Source organism: Triticum aestivum, chromosome 7B (assembly GCF_018294505.1).
Source record: "Triticum aestivum cultivar Chinese Spring chromosome 7B, IWGSC CS RefSeq v2.1, whole genome shotgun sequence".
Lineage (NCBI taxonomy): Eukaryota > Viridiplantae > Streptophyta > Magnoliopsida > Poales > Poaceae > Triticum > Triticum aestivum.
The window spans coordinates 672,349,297-672,374,388 of record NC_057813.1 but is presented as its reverse complement, the minus strand read 5'-3'; the positions used below and the strand labels follow the sequence as shown (position 1 = coordinate 672,374,388).

General features: G+C 45.5%; 3 protein-coding genes across 4 annotated transcripts; 1 reads left to right on the top strand and 2 right to left on the bottom strand.

Moving 5' to 3' along the window:
- The first annotated feature begins 2,918 nt into the window (after positions 1-2,918).
- On the top strand, positions 2,919-7,581 carry LOC123159312 (protein INVOLVED IN DE NOVO 2). Of its 2 annotated transcripts, XM_044577139.1 has the most exons (8): positions 2,919-3,081; positions 3,186-3,256; positions 3,360-4,060; positions 4,155-4,336; positions 5,154-5,243; positions 5,332-5,619; positions 5,708-5,920; positions 6,877-7,581. In XM_044577139.1, the coding sequence occupies exons 2-8, from the start codon at positions 3,228-3,230 to the stop codon at positions 6,985-6,987; spliced, it is 1,614 nt and encodes a 537-aa protein (XP_044433074.1). In that variant the 5' UTR covers positions 2,919-3,081; positions 3,186-3,227; the 3' UTR covers positions 6,988-7,581. The 2 variants fall into 2 exon arrangements, with proteins under 2 accessions (XP_044433074.1, XP_044433075.1); XM_044577140.1 differs by lacking the exon at positions 2,919-3,081 and having other exon boundaries at positions 3,138-3,256.
- An 8,388-nt stretch (positions 7,582-15,969) lies between these two features.
- Positions 15,970-16,395, bottom strand: LOC123158417 (protein DMP3-like; the record flags this gene model as incomplete). The annotated part of the gene is made up of 1 exon (XM_044576413.1): positions 15,970-16,395. A coding segment is annotated over one exon (426 nt), but the record flags the coding sequence as incomplete, so codon positions are not given.
- Positions 16,396-23,907: 7,512 nt separating this feature from the next.
- LOC123163014 (protein DMP3) lies at positions 23,908-24,611 on the bottom strand. The gene has a single exon (XM_044580764.1). It carries the CDS (start codon positions 24,609-24,611, stop codon positions 23,910-23,912), a length of 702 nt encoding a protein of 233 aa, XP_044436699.1. The 3' UTR covers positions 23,908-23,909.
- Between the last annotated feature and the right edge of the window lie 481 nt (positions 24,612-25,092).

Below are 25,092 nucleotides of genomic sequence, written 5' to 3'. Positions count from 1 at the left end.
GATGGTTTGGGCTATTTTTTTTGGACTGACCACATATTTGGGCCAGTCAATTGCTACTGGGCTTAAGCCCATTACATATCACGCCCAGCCCATCCCTCTTTCCCTTTGTTTTTGTTTTCTGTTTTTCTGTGTTTCTCCTTTTGCTTTTTGTTTATCTTTATTGATTGGTATTAAAAAAATTTTCTAAGTATCTTTGGGATGTTGGGTAAGTGTAAATGTGTACACACAAATTCTGTGTAATATGTGCAAAAAATACAGTATTATATGATTATTGTTTGCATACTACAAGAAGTGCAAATTTAGAGCAAAATTGTGTGCATTTTTTTAACTTTCTTACAATACTTCTATTCTTAAAGATTAATATCAATGGCACTAATTCATTGTTCCTTATAAAACTTCCTTATTTTGATTTTCATTTTATTTCTTCCCTAGGGGTAGTACATCTCCACTAACTCATTCCTTAATAGGATTATTTTTTTGAAAAATTCCTCTATTATACGCCAATTCTTGCATTTTTTTAAAAAAAATTGTGTATATTGTGTGAAAATTTTGTCATTGTCTGTTTTAGATATTTATTTTATTTTATTTCTTCTTAAAGGGTAATACCGATGCCACCAATTCATTCTCTCTTAGGAAACCTCATTATTTTGATTTACTTTTAGTTTTAGTTTTGGTTTTATTTTCTTTCTTCCTAAAGTGTAATATCAATGCCACTAATTCATTAGTCCTTATAAAACTTCCTTATTTTGATTTTCATTTAGTTATTATTTCATTTTATTTCTTGCCTAAGGTTATTACATTTCCACTAACTCATTCTTTTATAGGATTTTTTTTTGAAAATTCCTCTATTATACACCAATTCTTACATTATTTTTATTCTTAAAGATTAATATCAATGGCACTAATTCATTGTTCCTTATAAAACTTCCTTATTTTGATTTTCATTTTATTTCTTCCCTAGGGGTAGTACATCTCCACTAACTCATTCCTTAATAGGATTATTTTTTTGAAAAATTCCTCTATTATACGCCAATTCTTGCATTTTTTAAAAAAAATTGTGTATATTGTGTGAAAATTTTGTCATTGTCTGTTTTAGATATTTATTTTATTTTATTTCTTCTTAAAGGGTAATACCGATGCCACCAATTCATTCTCTCTTAGGAAACCTCATTATTTTGATTTACTTTTAGTTTTAGTTTTGGTTTTATTTTCTTTCTTCCTAAAGTGTAATATCAATGCCACTAATTCATTAGTCCTTATAAAACTTCCTTATTTTGATTTTCATTTAGTTATTATTTCATTTTATTTCTTGCCTAAGGTTATTACATTTCCACTAACTCATTCTTTTATAGGATTTTTTTTTGAAAATTCCTCTATTATACACCAATTCTTACATTATTTTTATTCTTAAAGATTAATATCAATGGCACTAATTCATTGTTCCTTATAAACTTCCTTAGTTTGATTTTCATTTAGTTATTATTTCATTTTATTTCTTCCCTAAGGGTAGTACATTTCCACTAACTCATTCCTTTTTAGGATTTGTTTTTGAAAATTCCTCTATTATACTCCAATTCTTGCATTTTCTTTTTAAAAATTTGTGTATATTGTGTGCAAATTTTGCCATTGTTTGTTTTAGATATTTATTTTATTTTATTTCTTCTTAAAGGGTAATACCAGTGCCACCAATTCATTCTCTCTCTTAGAAAACCTCATTATTTTGATTTTCTTTTAGTTGTTGTCTTCTTAAAGTGTAATATCAATGCCGCTGATTCTTATTTTCTTAAAAACTTCACTATATTAAGAAATAAATTTTTCACTTTCTTTCAATCTTATTTCCTTGTCTTGGATTATTTATCCTCCTAATTATTTTCTATTAAATTATTTTTATTTTATAATTTCATATATGAACTTATTATATCTTTTATCCATCTAGTAAGCATGGCACACATATATGTCATGTAATGCGCAGGTTCCAAGCCTAGATGACCTACAGTCCGTGAAACGGAACAGGGCACCCTATGCAGCCCCTAGCCCGTTTATCGTTGGCTCAAAATTCGAGCAACTAACCAACGAGTACTCGTTGTCAGAGTTAGCAGCACGCATGGCCCCCTTCGGGCCCTTGTCCCTCCCACTGCCAGCCCCGACATCTATCTCAGCCTCGATAGCCGGAATTGAGCTCATTGCCCACACCAGCCGTCAAATCTTCCTTTGGGTTTCCCAACCATTGGATCCTGCGAGAGCACAGAAGCTGAATTTTGTGGGCATTAGTTTTACACATTATCTGAAACAGCAACAACAACCACGGTGCCCAAAAACCTTCTCTCTCATGCATTATAATTTTTTAGGCATCAAGTTTCAGAGCATCTTCAATGACTGTACTACTTTTTTTTGGAACGAGGAGGTAAAAAACGGCCTCTAATAACTGCCTAACCGCAATTCCTTTCGCAAAGTTGACTTCAGCGGCTGCTGTTAAACGAGCAACGCTGCTCGAAACCAACTTTCTTTTCGATGCCTTCTCTGCCTCCTCGGCCATCAACCATCCTCGCCACTCCGGCGACCAATTCCGGCCGCTGTTCAATGGATTCGGTCGCGAATCGGCCGCCAGCCGCGTCCGTTTGTGCGCCCGGCGACCAGCGCCCCTCCCCGCCGAGTGTCTAAGCCGACGAACAGTGCCACGTAGTTGCCGTCCTTACATTACTAAACTTGCCGTCGGAAACGTTCCATTTGCCATTGCTCGTAGCTGGCCTTCGGGCGTTATCAGATTTTAAAAGCTACGTCGGACAAAGCATCACTTTTGACATAGATGCTGTAAAAATCGGTTTTTTATAGGTCTACATCATCATAATATCTATGGGAGATGCTCTAAGATGTCGACACGTGGGCGGGAGCAGAGGCTTCATGAGTGCTGCAGAGCATGGCGGTCAGACGCTTACCCCGTTTGGCCATCTCGTCGTCCTCTCACCTGCTCGATAGATCACGTGATCATCATTCACCTCCTCCGCCTCCCCCGCTTTGCTCGCCTGCCCAGCTACAGCCTACAGGCTACAGCACCCTGAAGCTCGCCGGCGCCGACGCAAGGTAAGCCCAACCCAACCCCCCGGACTGGCTCGCTTCCCCCTTCCTCTGAGCGACATTGGTGATTGGACTGACTGATCCTCGCTGAGCCGTACGTAAAACCTCAGGTTGGTTGGTTGGTTGGCGGCGGGGGCGGCGGCGGTCTGCCCATGGCTTCCGGCGAGGCTCCTGATGGGCGGTACGTGATGCCAAACCCCTCTCTCCGTCTCTCGAGATTTCGCTCCATATCCGGCCGGTGAGGCAGCTCCAATTGACCGTCTTTGCTTTCCCGATTTCGGTAGGATTCGCGAGGCAGGGGGTTCCCGGAGGAGCGACCGGAGCAGCAGCGATACCCTGCGTCGGCGTCACGCAGCTGGAGCAGTCACCAAGCGCGTGAAGGACGAAGTGCCGGACCCCTCGGAGCCGCCGCCGGCCGCGGCGCCTCGCCCTGTCCAGAGCAGAGAGGAGCAGTTCGTGTGGCCGTGGATGGGCGTGCGGAGAGGCGGACGACAGATCGGGGAGAGCGGGAACCGGCTCAAGGAGCGGCTCGCCGCCTTCTGCCCGCACAAGGTCGTGCCTTTGTGGAGCCACAGAGGCCACACCGGGAACGCCATCGTCGAGTTCGGGAAGGACTACGCCTCTCTCGGCCACGCCTTCAGCTTCGAGAACCACTTCGAGGCGCAGGGCCACGGCAAACGGGGCTGGGAGGCGAGCAGGTACCGAGGTGCGCCGGAGATGTTTGGGTGGGTTGCGAGGGCCGACGATCGACGAACGCCGGGGCTCGTCGGGGAGTACCTGCAGAGGAACGGCGATCTGAAGTCTGTTGCAGAGCTTGAGAGCGAGGGGACGCGCAAGACTGACAAGCTGGTGGCCAATTTGGCCGGCCAGATTGAGGTGAAGGCCAAGCATGCCCAAGAGCTCGAATCCAAGTACAGTGAGAGGACTACATCAATGGACAACGTGATGGAAGTGAAGGAGCTCATTCTCCAGAGATACAACCATGGTCTGTTGCAAAAATCTTTCTGTTCATATATGTGCTCTGTTTATATGCATTTCTGAACTTGCATTGGGGCCTTCTGAACTTGCATTGTCACCAGAAATCCACAAGATGCAGCAACTTGCTCGTCGGCACTCGCAGAGGATCATCGATGAGAATCAGAAGGTCCGTTCGGAGCTGGATTCCAAGATGCAGGTTCTTGAATTCAAATCCAAGCAGGTCGATGAGCTTGCTGTGCGTAGCGAATCTGACATAAGGAATCTTGAGAAGGAGAAGGAAAAGGTACGCGCCGGATGTCTCCCATAAAAATATCATATATGGAAATTAGTTCATCTCTTTTTGTTTGTTATGGATGATGGTTCATTGTTTGACTGCTTCTTTCTAAGAAAAAATCACCACAAAATTGCTTTGTAGAAAAATATTTCCTGTGTTCAGAACCCAAAAAATCATGGTACAGTTGTAAAGACTGTACCAGAACAATGCTCAGGATGCTACTTGAGTGATGGAACACATATTCACACAAACGAGAGGCAAATATTTCTTTCACTTGTAGAGTGATTATTAATCATTAATCCCCCTTTTCTCATAATTACAGAGTTCCACTAAGCCTAAACACAAAAAAACACTACCCTAGTGTTCTTTCTGTTACTACTTCTTGTGCTGTGTCTGCTAGAGAAACCTAGAACATGTTGTTGCAAACACTTGCGTTAACATGGGATTAATCTAGAGAGAGACCTGAGGCGGAAAATGATGAGGTGATCAGATCCCATGTCCATCTGACACAAACACATGCCATTGAAAAAATGCATCTTTCTGTTTACTTTTTTTTTTGTCATTCGACATTTCGATCTACTCCCTCCGTTCCAAAATAGATGACCCAACTTTATACTAACTTTAGTATAAAGTTGGGCCATCTATTTTGGAACGGAGGGAGTAGAACATTTTGACAATTTGAGCAAAATGCATGGAACTTCTGTTTTAATCTCTAGAGACAGCATGGTGGTAGGTAGGTAAACAACTAAACATGTAGATGCTGTTAGGTGCCCTCCACTCGGTGTTTCTGCATAACACTCATGTCAGGCTGTTGTGGTGAATACAGAACATGATCAAAGCAAAATTTCTCAAGATGGCAACATTGGAGCAACAGAAGGCCGACGAAAATGTCCTGAGGCTTGTGGAGAAACACAAGGTTTGCGGCTTGATATATTATGTCACTTGACTTCTTTACATGCTAATTCATATGACTGTCTTACTTTGCTTGAAATGGCAAACTGTAGAGGGAGAAAGAAGCTGCTGTAGATGAGATTATCAAGTTAGAGCAGAAACTGGATGCCAGACAGAAGCTTGAGTTAAAAATAAGACAGCTGCAGGGAAAATTGAATGTTATGAAGCATATGCCAGGTGAGGAAGACTTTGAATCAAAGAGGAAAATTGATCAACTTAGCGAGGAGCTGCAGGAGAAGTATGATGAAATAAATGAGATGGAATCACTCCACGGGGCTCTGCTTATGAAGGAAAGGATGAGCAACGATGAGTTGCAAGATGCTCGGATGAAGCTAATAGATGTAAGTTATCTCATTTATTGTGCACTTGCACTTGTCTAGTATTTTGTTTGAATTTACATCTTCGAGCTATCTGTCGCATATGCTGCAGGGCTTGTTGGATATCACAACTGGCCGAGCAAATATAGGCATTAAAAGAATGGGTGATCTTGATCTGAAATCATTCACGATTGCCTGCAAACGTAAAATGGCAAAAGAAGATGCAGAAGTTACTGCTTCCATTCTTTGTTCAAAGTGGGAGGATGAGATTAGAAATCCAGAATGGCACCCGTTTAAAGTTGTCATGGATGGCGGCAAAGCGAAGGTAATAATCTCTTCACTCTTGCTTTTATTCACGTACGGTTCTCTAATAGCTTCTAACCTTGAGTTGTCAATTCCACGGTGAATTTCCTGTTCTGCAAACAGTAAGGTGGTACATATATGTTGACAGTCACGGGTTAGCTAAGCTTCATCTACTTAATTTGGTACCTTGTGGAAATTTGCATAGCATTGTATTGAATAAATGGCGATATGTATTTACCAAATACTTGCTTTTGTCCTTTTATCACTTTTCTGTAAACCTGCCAGTCAGTTCTATGGTAGTCAAGTTATCTGTAATTCGTCAGCTTTCAGAACAGAGTCCATCTAGCATTTGCTCGTGGAGTTATGTGTGGGGCAACCAAACTATTTCCCGATAAAAAGCTTTGCCACTCGGTACCCAGTTACCCTCATCGCCGCATGCTAATAACTCACCCTCCTAGAAGTATATGATGTTCCTTAGTCTCAGTTAAATTGAGAAAATTAAATGGCATTCTCTGCTCTGTCTCAACTGAAGCAGAGTAGTGAGCTACTGAACCCCATTGTCTGATGAACAGTTTAGAGATGAACAGTTTAGATCTGATTGTGTCTGAAGCAGGAGTGAACTGAACCTTGGCCTGCTGCTGCACTGACGTCCCCCATTGTCTATTAAACAGTTTAGACCTGATTGTGACTGAAGCAGAGCAGTGAACTGAACCTTCAGCTGCTGCACTGCCCTATGTCTGTTTTTTTTCCTCATGAACGGTTGGATGGTTGTCGGAGTTTGGTGCCCGGATTATTCAGCCTTGACATGAATTCTGCTAATTTGAGATTGTGAAGTGCCATTTTAGGACCATTTATTTTTTGTCAGACTGCTAATTTGGTTGTGTGGTGGCTGGTTCTCTTATTGATTTGCATTTGCATGGATGGTGTGATTGCCTGGCGCTGGGCATTCCTAACAAAACTCTACTTTCTTTTTTTCAGGGAGGGATGCCTAACAATGGTTATGCCCCTTTCTGGATCGGGGCAGTTCGTCGCAAATCTCAGAAAATGGGGAAAAGTGCAGCAGGCGTGAACCATGGCATATTCCCATAAGAGGAACTGCATGTGTTTTGATTTCTTTCACAGGCAAGCCGCTGGCTTATAGCTCAGCTGAAAACGGCGAGAAGGTAAACAGTAAGATGCGGTGAAATGGAACAGTAATAACTGTGAATAACGCCTCAGTGGTATAGGGGAGCGAATCGAGCCGCTGGATCCTGCCGCGATCTACGATCTGGGCCGTCCGTTAACTGAAGTTTTTACAACACTGCTAACTGAAGGTGATGCCGAGGCTCTGCAACAGAGTATGGTCTGACAATGCACCCTTTGCAGCTTTGCTGCTATGCTAACTATTCGATTCGCCAAGGTCCAGCTCGGACGCTGAGCCTGTTGGTTAACTCGGATCAGGCGGACCCACCATCTCGCCAAGTCTGTTGCTTGCCGCCGCCATTGCTGGGAAACTGTCTCGCCAATCCGAGAAAGTTGCTGAACTAGTCCATGCACGCACGCACGCACGCGCGTACAAAAGCTCTAAATAGGGGTTGAATTTACTTGCTTATAAAATCATAGCGAACTTTTCATGGACGTCGTCAAAGGATTTTTCATGCATAGGAATGATCTCGCGCTTCCAGCTGTGTGCAAATCGTTGAATTAGTCCTTGCACGTGCGTGTACACGTAATACTCCCTCTGTAAACTAATATAAGAGCGTTTAGATCACTATTTTAGTATTCTAAACGCTTTTATATTAGTTTACGGAGGGAGTACATACAGAAGGTCGCTTCTCATTCCATCCCGTTGGTCCATGGTGTCCGAGCCGTCACTTTCGGGATGAATGGAGTAATAATATTGAGAGGAAGATATATTATTGACCACAAGCCCCAGATCCAACCGGCCATGCCCTCCCATGCAGTTAATTCACGCTTATTTGACGCACGAGCGCGAATGTCCCTATGTTGAAATGGGCAGAGCACCCGCCTTCCCCGCAAATTTGGTATGATTTTGGTAAATTCAAATACTTCAGGCTTCAGTATTTAGGAGTTTAGGTAGACTTTCAGCAAAGTTCATCAATTATTCTTTTTATCATACAACAAGGTACATACATGCCTTTTCTCTCTAAATAAAAGATAAACATTACAACTGCACCAAACAAGGGCATATGCCCACAAAAATGGTTTCATTAAATTTTGCATGAATAAATTAAGCAATACACAAGTATTTCCCCAAAAAATGTAATCATAAATAATACTACTCCTAGATACCACGATTACACTACATTTTAAGTTAAAAAATAAGTGATCTAAACATCAAACTTACAATACTATATACGGTGGTTTACGTTATAATATAATCTTTCTAACTGTTAAAAACAAGATTGATCTAAACATCAAGTGAGCTTTTGGCAAGGAGTGGTGTCGTTGTAGCCGATGCCCTTCCTTTTTGTGGGGAAGATCATGAACACAAAACTGGACAGAAACGCGATGCCCAGAGGCAGGTTCTTGAGAAGCTCCTGAGTGTTCATGCCAGGGTTGGGGAAGAAGCAGTTCTGCAGCCCCACGTCGCTGAAAGCCATCGTGAGGAACACCAGGGCCGTGAAGACGGCACGGATGAAGTCGAGCAGCCGGATGCGGAGCCTCCGGAACTCCGCGGGAGTCCACTGCAACTTTTGCTCTTCGTCCGAGAAGTTGAAGACGTTGAAACCGCGCGGCGTGGCGATGTCGTAGTAGAGTTTCTGGTCGCGGCCGAGTACGCTGTCGATGAAGGTGAAGAGGACGCACGAGATAGTAAGGATGATATATGACCAGCGCCGTCGTGAGCCACTGGTTGGAGGAGAAGCACTTGCCGTGGTTGGTGAAGGACGGGGACAACGCCTGGTATGCCAGCACCGTGCCCGTCGGCAGCAGCTGCGCAAGGTCCAGCGGCAGCCATCTCGTCGCCGGCGATCTGGTCGGACAGCGGGCATGGCAACATCTTGTATCTCCAGCGCTTACAGGTACCGCATCCCGCGTCCCCCATTAGTCTCGCTCGCGGCAACATCGAACGAACTACCGCCGTCTTCGTGGTAGTGGTTAACCTAGCGGGGCAGGTAACCTAGCTACCCGGCGGCGCAGGTGATCGTGGATCTTGTTCCGGTAGTGGTGCTCCTCGTGATCTGGGTTTTTTCAGTCTAGGGTTAACATAGCGTCGGTTGCCGTCGGCTCTGTGCACCACGACTATCGTTATTTGATGTGGTGGCTAACCTAGGTATCCGGCGGAAGAGGTAATCACAGATCTAGCTAGGTTTGGTAGTGCTGCTCCTCGCGATTCAAAGTGATCACGACGGGTGTCGTGCCCATCTTCCTTACTAGGTTTGCAAGATCTGAACGCCCTCGATTGGGGTAGTTTACTTAACATCCGTGATAGTGTGCTATGTTCTGTATATTTCAGTATTGATAATGTTTGCACATGTGATGATACATATTATTTGTTGTAGAAAATGGCGAACGATGAGTTAACTGCTATCATGGTAGACATGAAGTTTGGAGAACTGATGAAAGACTTGATAGAAGATTAGTCAGATGATGAAAATTCAGATCGTCGAGATTGGTCAGAGAATGGGAACGAATGGGAAGATCTTAATGTGAGTGGCATTATCATGTTGTAATTTTTTGTGGCATCCGACAACATTATATTTTTGTGTTGTTTATAGATGGATGTGCTTGATGATGGTCAAGAAAATAACTCGGAGCTCTCGAATGAAGATTACATTAGTCAGGTACGGAAGTGGAATTTTTTGTTAACATGCAAATTGAGTTTTTCCTGGAATATTATATTATAAGTAATTATGTATTTGTGTTGTATTTTTCAGCTAATTTCCGAATGTCATAATGCGTACGACTATTACAGTGAATCAAACGCGAAGACATGCCTTAATGACGAATCATTAGATACACATGATTCTGGGGAGTCGAAGTCGTTGGTCATCATGAGTGACGTATGTATGTAATCAATGTTGTAGGAAAGTAATGATAAACCATAGAAAACTGTTTTCATGACTATGTTTTGATTGTGTAGGTGACAGAAGATGAGGGGGAAGAGAATGTCCAAGATACTGCCAGTGCAAATGATAAGAGGAATATGTTCATGCACATAATGGAAATGACTTTTATGTCTCACGATGTTGCGTTTGATTTCGATGGAGTTTAGTGGACGGGAAAAATATTCAGCATTGACATGAATGCGGCTAATGTGACATTGTGAAGTGCCATTGTAGGACCGACTGCTAATATTAATTTGGATGTGTGATGGCTAGTTCTCATATTGATTTGCATTGCATGCATAGTGTTTACACTATAGCTCAGCTGAAAAACGGTACACCATAATTAAGCCGCTCGGTGCTCGGCATGCCCACAAAACCCTACATTTTACATAGAAGATGGATGCTCACCATAATTAAGCCGCTGGTTTATACTATAGCTCAGCTGAAAAACGGTACATAACGCTTCATCAGTGGTAGGGGAGCCGCTGGATCGTGCCGCGAGCTTCGATCTAGGCCGTCCATTAACTGAAGACTTGAACACCTGCTAACTGAAAAGGTGCTGTCGGGGCTCTGGAACAGAGTATGTATGGTCTGACACAATGCACCCTCTGCTGCTGCTATGCTGACGGCGACTGCTAGGCGCCGGCGCACCGGCCGAAGTTCGCAGCCCTCCGATGCAGCGATTCGCAGCCGTCAGATGAGGCACCCGTTACCTTTCTTCCTCCTCGCCTATCCTCCATCCTCCCGCCGCCACACGCCAGCGCACATCCCCCGAGCCATGTCTTCCTCATCGCACCTCCCACGTCCTCGCATAGCGGCTTCAAGCTTATGCGGCGCCCGCTCCTCCCCTCGCGCTCCACTCGCCGCTCATCGGACCACCGTGGACCTCCACCCCTTCGTCTCCGTAGGTTGCAACCACCACGGCACCAGGCCGTCATTCGTCAGAGCACCAACAGGGGGACGTTCGTCGTGCCTCATGTTGGTTGCAGCGTTCTGCGCTCCCGATTCGAACATCTCCCGACGCCGGTTCCAACTCGCCGTTTACAAAAAGTTACAAGCAGAAATGTCACCGGCGCGTGGAACGCCGATGAACTGGTTTCAGCAAAAGTTGTGATGCTGCCCGCACGCATGCTGATGGCTGGTTCCAGCAATTTGTGGTGCCGGTCGTAGCACCCCATCTCGCCAAGTGTAGGGAAAGGTCAGGATATCGTCCTGCACAACTGGCCCGCCTTCCAGCGACCATGGAGAGGAGACCTGGGATGACCTAAATTATCCAACGATTGTCCATGCACATGCGCGCTCACGCGCGTGCAAAAGCTCTCAACAGGGGTTGAATTTACTTTTCATGGATCTCGCGCTCCCCGTGCAAGCCGTTGAATTAGTCCTTGCAGGTACCCGCGCACGTGATACATACACAAGGTCGCCTTTTATTTTATATATCACCCCCTTTCACCCTTTCTCACGAATGGAGTAATGTTGAAGGGGAAGGAAATAAAGGTGACATTGTGTATGTACTTCTCGAAGCATGGGAACCTATTCAGAGTGCCAAACGATCCATTGACTTTGACGACAAAACTCCTGATCAGCGAAACACCACCATTGCAAACACTGCTCACTGTGTGGGATCTGAGGAGTTGTACATGGACCTGCTTTTCTCTCCCCCAACGGACGAGGCATGACTCCTTCCTTTTGGAAGATTGGTGGAACAAGATAACCGTGGTAAAGGTTGCCTTTCACAATCAATTTGCATGGTGTTGAAGCCAGGATTCATGTGATGTGGAATGCGTGGAAGGAGCGGAATAGACGACCTTCAACGAGACCCCCTTACTAATGTGCTCGATGTAGCTTATCTTGCAAAGTAGGACATTAACCATAGGCGGTTAGGCTGTTAGCACTCACACCAGACATGAAGTTCGCGTTTTCGTTTTTCTTTTCCTTTCTCTTTTATTTTCTTGGCTCAGTGTAAATATTTATTGTAGTCTTTTTTTTTGCTTTGTCCCTGCGTTGATAAAATAGGCAGAGCGCCCAACTTTCCTGATTTTCTTAAGAAAAAAAAACTTCTCATCCTGCGAGACAAATTTGGTATGATTTTGGTAAATTCAATTGTTCAAATAACTCAGGCTTCATAATTCAGGTACGTGTTTGCGTAGACTTTTAGCGAAGTTGATCAATTACACTTTTTGCGTGAGAAGGTTTATACATGCCTTTTACATTTAATTAAAAGATATATATTATAATCATAGCATTGTACAAGGGCACCTGTTGACACGAATGGTTTCCTTAAATTTGGCATGAATGAACTGTACAATACACAAGCATTACAGAAAACAAAGTAAGCATATGTAAAACTACTCCTATATACCGTGATTAACTGTTAAAACAAGTGATCTAAACATTATAATCTACTGAAATCTATCTAACTGTTCAGAATCTATCCTCAAGCTGTAATACTATATAGCATTTTTTTTTGAAAAGGGGATGTACCCCAGCCTCTGCATCAGAAAGATGCATTGTACTATATAGCGTGATTATACTAAAATGTATCTAACTGTTCAGAAAAAGATGATGTTAAAATCAAGTGAGCTTTTGGCGAGGAGTGGTGTCGCTGTAGCCGAAGCCCTTCCTTTTTGCGGGGAATATCATGAACACAAAGCTGGATAGAAACGCGATGCCAAGTGGCAGGTTCTTCAAAAGCTCCTCGGTGTTCCTGCCGGCGCTGGGAAAGAAGCAGTTCTGCAGCGCCACGTCGCTGAAAGCCACGGTGAGGAACACCAGGGCCGTGAAGACCGTACGAAGTCGAGCGGCCGGATGCGGAGCCTCCGGAACTCGGCGGGAGTCCACTGCAGCGTCTCCTCTTCGTCTGAGAAGTTGAAGACGTTGAAACCGCGTGGCGTGGCGATGGCGTAGTAGAGCTTCTGGTCGCGGCCGAGGACGCTGTCGGTGAAGGAGAAGAGGACGCACGAGATGGTGAGGACGATGACCAGCGCCGCGGTGAGCCACTGATTGGAGGAGAAGCACTTGCCGTGGTTGGTGAAGGATGGGGACAGCGCCTGGTACGCCAGCACCGTGCCCGTCGGCAGGAGCTGCGCGAGGTTCGCCGCGCTTGACATGACCTTGTCCGTCGCCATGGCTGCTGCTGGCACCGTAGTTGGGACGTCGCCCTCGTCCTTGGGCGTTGCCGGAGCCGTCGGCTGGCCGTTGGTGTTTGGACTTGGAGGCATCTGGATCACGGCGGAAGATGGGGAAGATGATGCCATGGTGTGGTCGATTAGAGATATCCTAAGCTGTTCCATTCGTGTGGCAACGCAAGCGTTGGTGTGTTATATATAGGCGAATCCTTTTAGAATGGGTCCAAAGTTGGCCGCGTTGATTTGTCTATTCCAATGTGGCGTGGCATGCTAGCTGAAGGCTGGACGCTGCAGATGTTGACTTCAACTTTTCTAGGCGTGGTGAGTCGTTTCTACGTGCATTGAATTGTCTATGTACGTTTGCATCCCATTTTTGCTAGAGTTCCTCGTATGTTATTTGATCACGAAATTTTGCACGCATCTTTGATGCAAAAAAGTTTCATGTTTTTTGATCTTTTTGCTATTGTTTTGCATTTACTGTTCACCGACGTACATATTTACAGTTTTTTGTTTGTCACGAGCTGCTCAAATATCGAAACACCACGAAATTTTGCACGGATCTTGCGCACCAGAGTATCTTCGATGCTGTAAAATTTCAGTTTTTTTTATTTTTTTGCTATTTTTTTGATTTAACTGTTCACCGATTTACTGTTCATCCCGGACTAAAACCGCCCGAAGCGGCATGAGGGACGGAAACTATCCGGTTTTGATAGTTGAGGGACGAAAACTCTTCAATTCAGGGTTGAGGAACGATTTCTAAACTCTTGGAAGAGTTCGAGGACGAAAAATATACTTATCCCATCCCTTCCCAAAAGCCTGAGTATCTTTGGTAGTACTGTACGTGCTCAATTCGTCTGCTGTGATACTCGGACTAGACAGAGTATGCATGGCTAGTCCATCCAAGACTTTGCAATGTTCTTGGCCTTCCGACCACCAGGATGACGAAAATTGTGTGATTCACAGTGCTCAGTACGCACAACCTCCGTAGTTTATTTACTACTAGGAGGGGGCTAAATTATCCAACGATTGTCCAAGTACGCACGCGCGTACAAAACTCTTGAAAGGGCCTTTACTTTCCACTCTCAATGGGGGTTGAATTTACTAAAAATCATATACCGAATTTCCATGGACTTCGTCAGAGTCAGACCATTGTTTCTAACTCTCATGAATTACTAACTCATGCCTCCGATGCAAGTCGTTGAATTATTCCTAGCACGTGCGCGCGTACTACGTACAGAATGTCGATTTTTATTCCATCCGGTTGGTCCATGGCGTCCCATCCCTTTCCGGATGAATGGAGTAGAGTAATAATATGGAGAGGAAGATATATTGACCACAAACCGCAGATACAGTCGGCCACGTACACCACTCACTATCTCATGCCCTGCCGTGCCGTTAATTCACGTTTATTTGACGCGCGAGGGCAAATGTGCGATAATGAAGAAACACCATTTCATCAGCCTAGAAACAGCCGGATTATTGGTGCGCAAATTTTCTTCGCTACTCCTTTATTTATTTTTTGATATTATTTGTAATTGGGTGGTTCCTCAAAAAAGAAAAAAAATCAAGGGGCAACCATCATTTTCGTCTAACAGTACGTTCATATTGAGATTGCAGCTTGCCATCAAGACGTCTTCAATATTACTCCATTCAACCCCGAAAGCGACACACCATGGACCAACAGAGCAGAAACAAAAGCGACCTTTGTTATGTACTACCTCCGTCCTGATTTATTAGTTTTCTATATAATTTGTGCTAAATTTTAACCAAAAATTGAACGGAAACAATATTAGTGCATGTCAACAAAAATTATATCGTAATTGACAAACTATCGGTGCATGTCAAGAAAAATTATATCGTTGAATTCATATTTAAACATAGTTTTCAATGATATAATTTTTTGTGACATGCGTGAACATTTTATTAGTTAAATTTATAGTCAAAATTTGACATAGATTACAATAGAGACCAATAAATCAAGACGGAGGTAGTACTTCTTGAAGCGTGATATCCTGTTCGGAGTGCCAAACAATCCATTGACTTTGACGACTTCGATGGCATCATTTTTGGACATCAGCTAAACCAACGTTGCAAACCCTGTTAACTCGTGGAATCTGAAGAGTTGTATGCACTTGGTTTTCTGTCCACCCAGGGACGACACACGACTTCACCATTTGGAAGATTGGTGGAGCAAGAGTATTTTGAACTGAGATAAAGCTTGCCTTTCATAATTTATTTGCCGAAGTGATGATTTGTGTGATGTGGAATGCGTGGAAGGAGCAGAACGGACGAACCTTCAACGAAATCACATTTACTATTGTGCTCGATGTGGTTTATCTTGTAAAGGAAGACGTTGACCAAAGATGGTTAGCTCTCACACTAGATATGAAGTTCACGTTCTTCTTTTTCTTTTCTTTTCTATCTTTTTTTCTATCTCCATGTAATATTTTTGTACTCCTTTATTCCATGTCCCTATGTTGAAATGGGCAGTGCACCCGCCTTCCCCCTAAATGGTAGTATGATTTTGGTAAATCAAATACTCCAGGCTTCAGTATTTATGAGTTTAGGTAACTTTCAGCGAAGTTCATTATTTATTCTTTTTATACAAGAAGGTACATACATGCCTTTTCTCTCTAATTAGAAGATAAACATTACAACTGCAGCGAACAAGGGCATCTGCCCACACAAATGATTTCATTAATTCTGGCATGAATAAATTAAAATACACAAGTATTCAAAAAAATGTAATCATAAGTACTACTCCTATATACCGCGATTACACTGCATTTTAACCGCTAAGAAACAAGTCATCTGAACAACAAAGTTATAGTACTATATATACGGTGATTTATATAATCTAATCTATATAACTGTTAACAAGATCGATCTAAACATCAAGTGAGCTTTTGGCGAGGAGTGGTGTCGGTGTAGCCAATGCCCTTCCTCTTTGTGGGGAAGATCATGAACACGAAACTGGACAGAAATGCGATGCCCAGTGGCAGGTTCTTCAAAAGCTCCTCGGTGTTCCTGCCGGCACTTGGGAAGAAACAGTTCTGCAGCGCCACGTCGCTGAAAGCCACGGTGAGGAACACCAGGGCCGTGAAGACGGCGCGTACGAAGTCGAGCGGCTGGATGCGGAGCCTCCGGAACTCGGCTGGAGTCCACTGCAGCTTCTCCTCTTCGTCTGAGAAGTTGAAGACGTTGAAACCGCGCGGCGTGGCGATGCCGTAGTAGAGCTTCTGGTCGCGGCCGAGGACGCTGTCGGTGAAGGTGAAGAGGATGCACGAGATGGTGAGGACGATGACCAGCGCTGCGGTGTGTCAAACATCATACATATGCAGGGCCGGAGATATGCTAGAGATATAGACTAGGAGTTAGTTTGAATGAGATATTCATGTAATCATCTTCTCCTTTCTTCTCTCCCAAGTCTTATCCCTTGTAACCGCATGATGTATGCCATCTAGGGTTTTGGCTCCCTACTATATAACACAAACCACGTCGCCCCAACAGGGCAAGACGTTTCCTCGCTCGCACATGGTAATCAGAGCCCCTCTTCTTCGATTCATCTAGCTACCAAAACCATCTGTGCCGAAGCCACCATGTCTTCCTCCTCCGGCGCTTCCCTCCCGGCTAACCTCAATGGCCAGGTCATGGAGAAGCTATCCCGCACGAACTACGTGCTGTGGCGCACGCAGATGATCCCTCAATTGCGCGGCGCGGGGTCTTCGGCTACGTCGACGGCACCCAGCCGGAACCGGCGAAGCTGCTCGTCACCACCGACAAGGAAGGCAAGCAGACTTCAACGCCCAACCCTCTCCACCCAATCTGGGTCCGGGAGGACCAGCAGGTCCTTGGCTACCTGCTGAGCAACCTCACAAAGGAGGTGCTCCTCACGGTGACCACGGTCACCACCGCGGGCGCGCTCTGGACGACGCTCGCCGGCATGTACTCGTCACAATCAGTAAGCCGCATCAACAATATTCGGACCTCTCTCATCAATGCGCAGAAGGGCAACCTCTCCGTCGCCTCCTACTTCGCCACCATGCGTGGCTACGCCGACGAGCTGGTCGCGGCGGGCAAGGCGATCCTCGACGACGAGCTCATCTCCTACATCATCCACGGCCTCGACGCTGACTATCAGCCTCTGATCTCTGCTCTCGACGCTCGTGTGACCCCTGTCACCCTCGATGAGTTGTTCGCGATGCTCTCCAACTTTGATCAGAGGATGGTGCACTTCCACGGCTCCGATGGCGGCGGCTTCAAGTCTTCCGCAAACTCAGCCTCCCGTGGTTGTGGTGGCTCCTCTCGGTGCGGCGGCTTCTCCCGTGGCAGGGGGAGGTCCTGTGGAGGCGGGAACGGTGGCGGCTCCAACTCCCGCAAGGGCGGGCGTGTCTCCTCCAACAACCGCACTCGCCACAGCGGCGGCAACCCTCGCGCACGCCCTGATGCTCCTCGCTGCCAGATATGTGGCAAGCTGGGGCACACAGCAAAGGATTGCTGGTACCGCTATGATGAGGATGACGACTCCTCCCAAGATGATGACAAGGTGGCGGCGGCTGCCGATGGCTCCTATGGCGTCGACACCAACTGGTATGTCGACAGTGGCACCACAAATCACATCACCAACGAGCTCGAGAAGGTAACCATGAAGGAGAAATACTGCGGCAGGGACCAAATCCACACGGCTAGTGGTGAAGGTATGAAGATCAGTCACGTTGGTCATTCAAGTTTTAGTACCCCTTCTCGTAGAATCCATCTTAGAAATTTTTTGCATGTCCCTAATGCCGACAAAAGTCTCCTCTCTGTCCATAGAATTGCTCTTGATAATCATGTCTTCCTTGAGTTTCACCCTTACTTCTTTTTGATCAAGGATCAGGTGACGAGGAGAATTCTCTATCGAGGTAGATGCGTTCGTGGACTCTACCCGTTGATTCGGGAGCTTAGGAGACTGAATAAACAAGCTTGTGGTGCTATTAAGCTTTCATCCACACGATGGCATGATCGTTTAGGACATGCTTCTTTTTCTTTAGTTGAAAAATTACTTAGGAAAAATAAACTCCGGTTTGTTGGTGAGCGTAATATTGAAACTATTTGTGATTCCTGTCAATGAGCTAAGAGTCATCAGCTACCCTATCCTATATCCACCAGTGTGTCTATCAAACCATTGCAATTAATTTTTTCAGATGTGTGGGGTCCTGCCCCCACCTCAGTAGGTAGACACACATACTACGTCAGTTTTATTGATGACTATAGTAAATTCTCCTGAATTTATCTTCTTAAGAAAAGATCCGATGTTTTTCGAGTTTTTAAGAATTTTCAAGCACTCGTTGAACGTCAATTTGACAGCAAGATACTTGATGTCCAATCAGACGGGGGGGGGGGGGAGAGTATGAGAAATTAAACTCTTTCTTCCAAACTCTTGGAATCTCTCATCATGTGTCATGCCCTCCCGCTCACCAACAAAACGGCTCTGCTGAACGCAAGCACAGGCACATTGTTGAGGTCGGGCTAGCTCTCTTAGCTGGCGCCTCCATGCCTTTAAAAATTCTGGGATAAAGCCTTTCTCACTGCTGTCCACATCATTAACATGCTCCCTAGTCGCGTTATCAACAATGAAACTCCCGTCGAACGGCTGCTCCACACCAAACCTGACTACGTGTCTCTACGTGTTTTTGGGTGTGCATGTTGGCCTAATCTTCGTCCATACAATCAGCGCAAACTTATGTTTCGATCAAAGAAATGTGTATTTCTTGGGTATAGTGCCCAACACAAAGGTGTCAAGTGCCTAGATGTGTCCAAGGGACGAGTCTACATCTCCCGTGATGTTGTTTTTGACGAAACAAAATTTCCTTTCGCTGATCTTCATCCCAATGCCGGTGCCTTACTTCGCAAAGAAATCCTACTTTTACCTCCCTCTCTCACCGGCCTTGATCATGGGGGAATTACTTGTGATGATTTAATGTTGACTGACTCTCCTAATGGTGCACGCGAGCTCTCTTGCGATGTTGTAGAAGCAATCAGCGAAGAAAATCATGAAGAAAATGGTCCTCAAGTGCCATATTGGCTGTGTCCAGATTTGGGGAGCAAATCCCCCTCGGGTTCAGCGCCGAATCAACTGCCCAGAGGATCTGCGCCGGGATCCGCGCTGGCAGACGCGCCAGGCCAGCCTGCGGCGGAATCTTCCGCGCGTGTGGATCAGACCCCGGCCGGTGGCTCTCGCTCCCCCGACGCCACGAGGCGGCGTCCCAGTGGTGGAGAGCGCGGCGCGCGGTTTCCCGACCAATCACGCTGCTACCAGCGGCGGGCCCAGGTGCAGTCGACCGGGGGCCAGGTGCAGCCGACCGGCGCAGGCGTGGGCGCAGGTTCCAGCGCCAACCCGACCAGCCAGGAGGGCACAAGATTCGGCACTGATCCTCGTGGCCCCACGCAATCATTGGCTCATAATGAGCCTGCTGGCGCGGCAGGAGGAGCGCCGGGATCTTCTGTGGCTGATTCAACTCCGCCATCACATGCTCCAACCACAGAAGATCCGGCGCGTGTGTCCGCTAAATCCGCCTCGGGATCGCTCGTGCCAGGAACTCCTGTGCATGCCTCTGGATCCTCTGCGCCGGCTGAATCCGTAGCACAGTCCAGGCGGCTCACGCGGCTACAAAGAGGTGTAACTCAACCCATTAATTACAAAAATCTAAGCAAATATGGCCTTGTTTGTTCTACATATGAGCATGCCGAACCAAAGAACTTGGATGAGCCACTTGGAGATGATAAGTGGAAAAAGGCAATGATGGAAGAATATGTTGCACTGAAGAAAAATGAAACATGGCGTTTAGTTCCTCCATAGAGAGGTAAAAATCTTATAGATTGCAAGTGGGTGTTCAGAGTTAAAAGGAAATCTGATGGCACTATTGATAGATACAAGGCTAGGCTTGTTGCTAAAGGTTTTAAGCAAAGATATGGTATTGACTATGAGGATACATTTAGTCCTGTGGTAAAAGCTGCTACCATTCGTCTTGTTCTGTCTATTGCTGTGTCCAGAGGATGGAGTCTCAGACAGCTAGACATACAGAACGCGTTTCTTCATGGTGTTCTGGAAGAAGAGTTGTATATGAAACAACCTCCTGGGTTTGAGAGCAAGTCTAATCCCTCATTTGTTTGCAAGCTTGATAAAGCACTTTATGGCTTGAAGCAGGCTCCAAGGGCATGGTACTCCCGTCTCAGTCACAAGATGCAATCACTTGGTTTTGTTCCTTCCAAGTCAGACACCTCACTATTTATTTACAATAAGCTCAATACATGCATCTTTGTTCTCATCTATGTTGATGATATTATTGTTACAAGCTCATCCAGTGAGGCCATTGCATCATTGTTGAAAGATTTAAGTGCAGAATTTGCTCTCAAGGATCTTGGAGATTTGCATTTCTTTCTTGGAATTGAGGTGAAGAAACACAAGGATGGACTTCATCTCTCCCAAGAAAAGTATGCAATTGACTTGGTAAGAAAGGCAGGCTTGCAAGGGTGTAAACCCTCCTTCACTCCATTATCCAGCTCAGAAAAGCTATCTCTCACTGAAGGGCAACTCTTGACTCAAGAAGATAGTACAAAGTACAGAAGTTTGGTAGGTGCATTACAGTACTTGACTTTAACAAGGCCTGATATTTTTTTTGCTGTCAATAAGGTATGTCAGTTTCTGCATGCACCCACCACTGTTCATTGGACTGCTGCAAAACGTATTGTCAGATATGTCAAACATACTTTGAACATTGGTCTCAACTTCAGCAAGTCATCCTCAACGCTTGTTAGTGCTTTCTCTGATTCTGACTGGGCAGGCTGTCTAGATGATAGACGCTCTACTGGTGGGTTTGCCATATTTTTTGGACCTAACTTGATTTCCTGGTGTGCAAGAAAACATGCCACAGTGTCTAGGTCTAGCACAGAGGCAGAGTACAAGGCATTGGCAAATGATACAGCTGAAATCATATGGGTTCAATCAATGCTAAGAGAACTTGGTATAAAAAGTTCCCAAGCTCCTTGCTTATGGTGTGATAATCTTGGTGCTACCTACTTATCTGCAAACCCAGTTTTTCATGCCAGGACAAAGCACATAGAGATAGATTTTCACTTTGTCAGAGAAAGAGTTGCACGGAAACAGCTTGATATTCGGTTCATTCATTCCAGAGATCAAGTTGCAGATGGGTTTACTAAAGCCCAGCCTATCAGAAACTTTGAAGAATTTAAGCATAATCTCAACTTGATGAAGTTGTGATTAAGGGGGAGTGTCAAACATCATACATATCCAGGGCCGGAGATATGCTAGAGATATAGACTAGGAGTTAGTTTGAATGAGATATTCATGTAATCATCTTCTCCTTTCTTCTCTCCCAAGTCTTATCCCTTGTAACCGCATGATGTATGCCATCTAGGGTTTTGGCTCCCTACTATATAACACGAACCACGTCGCCCCAACAGGGCAAGACGTTTCCTCGCTCGCACACGGTGAGCCACTGGTTGGAGGAGAAGCACTTGCCGTGGTTTGTGAAGGACGGGGACAGCGCCTGGTACGCCAGCACCGTGCCCGTCAGCAGGAGCTGCGCGAGGTTCGCCGTGCTTGACATGACCTTGTCCGTCGCGCTGGCTGCTGCTGGCGCCGTAGTTGGGACGTCACCGGCGTCCTTGGGCGTTGCCGGAGCCGTCGGCTGGCCGTTGGTGTTTGGACTTAGAGGCATATGGATCACGGTGGAAGATGGAGGAGATGAAGCCATCGTGTGGTCGATTAGAGATATCCTAAGCTGTTCCATTCGTGTGGCAACGCAAGCGTTGGTGTGTTATATAGGCGAATCCTCTATGAATGGGTCCAAAGTTGGCCGCGTTGATTTGTCTATTCCAATGTGGCGTGGCATGCTAGCTGAAGGCTGGACGCTGAAGATGTTGACTTCAACTTTTCTAGGCGTGGTGAGTCGTTTCTACGTGCATTGAATTGTCTAGGTACGTTTGCATCCCATTTTTTTCCCACGTACTCGGAACTCTCTCTGCATTTTCTTTGGTTAACGTCCGCTAATGGCAACAAAAGGTCGCCGTCTTCTTCCACGAAGATCGGGACATGGTTGATATGATATAGCCAGTAGTATGCACGAGCACTCGATCCAAGACTTTGCAGTGCCCTAGTAGTATAGCTAGTAGTATGGTTGATATGATATGATATAGCCAGTAGTATGATCGGGACATGGCTGGCCTTCCAACGCCCGTGGAGACCTAGCAGAATCTACCTAGCTACTCTCCATCCACCATGGAGACCAGGATGAGGAAAATTGTCTGATTTACAGTGCTCGGCACACACGACCTTCCAACGATTGTCCATGCACATGCGCATGCGCGTACAAAAAGGGGCCTTTTCTTCCCTCTTTGAATAGGGGTTGAATTTACTTTCGTACTGACTTTCCATGGACGTCGTTGTTGAACTAGCCCATTGGTCCATGGTGCTACTACATACAGAAGGTCGCTTTTCATTCCCTCCCGTTGGTCCATGGTGTCTGATCCGTCACTTTTGGGATGAATGGATTAATAATATAGAGGAAGATATATTGACCACAAGCCCCAGATCCAATGGAGTAATAATATTAATTCACGCTTATTTGACGCACGAGCGCAAATGTGCGATAAAAAAGAAACACTGTGCCTGCTTGGAAACAACCGGATTATTCGTGCGCAAAGTTTGCTTTGGTACGCCCTTAATTTCTTCTTTAGTAATATTATTTGTTAATCGAGGGTTTCTCAGAAAAAAAAAACAAGGGGGCAAATGTCCTTTCTGTCCGACATTACGTGTGTATCCAGATTGCAGCTTTCTATTAAGACATCTTCAATATTACTCCATTCAACCCCGAAAGCGACACATCATGGACCAACAGAGCAGAAACAAAAGCGACCTTTGTTATGTACTTCTTGAAGCTCGATATCCTTTTCGGAGTGCCAAACAATCCATTGACTTTGACGACTTCGATGGCATAATTCCTGGACATCAGCTAAACCAACGTTGCAAACCCTGTTCACTAGTGGAATTTAAGGAGTTGTATGGACTTGGCTTTCTGCACGTCGAGGAATGACATACAACTTCACCCCTTTAGAAAATTGGTGGAGCAAGAGTATTTTTAACCGCAATAAAGCTTGCCTTTCACAATTGTTTTGCCAAAGTATGTTTTATGTGATGTGGAATGCATGGAAGGAGCGGAACAAACGAATCTTCAACGAAACCACCCTAACTATTGTGCTCGGCGTAGTTTCCCTTGTAAGGAAGACGTTGACGAAAGACTCTCACACTCAATATGAAGTTCACATTTTTGTTTTCCTTTTCTCTTATCTTTTTTTCATGTTTCCATGTAATCTTTTGTACTCCTTTTTTCTATGTCCCTATGTTGAAATGGGCAGAGCACCCGCCTTCCCCGCAAATTTGGTATGATTTTGGTAAATTCAAATACACCAGGCTTCAGTACTTAGGAGCTTAGATAGACTTTCAGGAAAGTTCATCAATTATTCTTTTTATCATACAAGAACGTACATACATGCCGTTTCTCTCTAAATAAAAGATAAACATTACAACTGCACCGAACAAGGGTATCTGCCCACAGAAATGGTTTCATTAAATTTTGCATGATTAAATTAAACAATACACAAGTATTTCCCCAAAAAATGTAATCATAAATAATACTACTCCTAGATACCGCGATTACACTACGTTTTATGTTAAAAAACAAGTGATCTAAACATCAAACTTACAATACTATATACGGTGATTTACGTTATAATCTAATCTTTCTAACTGTTAGAAACAAGATTGGTCTAAACATCAAGTGAGCTTTTGGCGAGGAGTGGTGTCGCTGTAGCCGATGCCCTTCCTTTTTGTGGGGAAGATCATGAACACAAAACTGGACAGAAACGCGATGCCCAGAGGCAGGTTCTTGAGAAGCTCCTGGGTGTTCATGCCAGCGTCCGGGAAGAAGCAGTTCTGCAGCCCCACGTCGCTGAAAGCCACGGTGAGGAACACCAGGGCCGTGAAGACTGCGCGGATGAAATCGAGCGGCCGGATGCGGAGCCTCCGGAACTCAGCGGGAGTCCACTGCAGCTTCTCCTCTTCGTCCGAGAAGTTGAAGACGTTGAAGCCGCGCGGCGTGGCGATGCCATAGTAGAGCTTTTGGTCGCGGCCGAGTACGCTGTCGGTGAAGGTGAAGAGGACGCACGAGATGGTGAGGACGATAACCAGCGCCGCGGTGAGCCACCGGTTGGAGGAGAAGCACTTGCCATGGTTGGTGAAGGATGGGGACAGCGCTTGGTACGCCAGCACCGTGCCGGTCGGTAGGAGCTGTGCGAGGTTCGCTTCGCTCGACATGACCTTGTCCGTCGCCGTGGGTTCTAGTCCTGCAGTTGCTGCGGATGCCATGGTCGGGACGTCGCCGGCGTCCTTGGGCGTCGTTGGAGCCATCGGCACGCCGGCGTTGGCGTGTGGAGATTGAGGCATCTCGATCACGGTGGAAGATGGAGGAGACGCCATTGTGCGGTCGACTAGGAATATCCTAAGTTGTTCCATTCGTGTGGCAACGCAACGATTGAAGTGTTATATAGGCGAATCCTCTACGAATGATTCCACCTTGGCCGTGTTGATTTTTCTCTTCTCGGTGTGGCTGAAGGCTGCACATGTTGACTTCAACTTTTCTTGGCGCGGACATTCGTTTCTACGTGTGTTGAATTGTCTACGTTTGCATCCCACGTACTTGGAACTCTCTCTAGATTTTCTTTGGTTAACTTACACTAGTGGCAACAAAAGGTCGTCCTCCGAACGTGCTACGCAGTTTACTTCCACGAAGGTGAGGAAATGGAATTAGTTAGTCTCAAGATCATGACATGGTGCCCAATTTGTGGCTAGAATTGACACGCCTGGCCAGGCCAAGGTATGGAGGGGACGGATGGAGGGGAAGATTAAATTCTATGTATGGCTGTTGCTCCAGAACAGAAATTGGACGGCGGATCTGTTG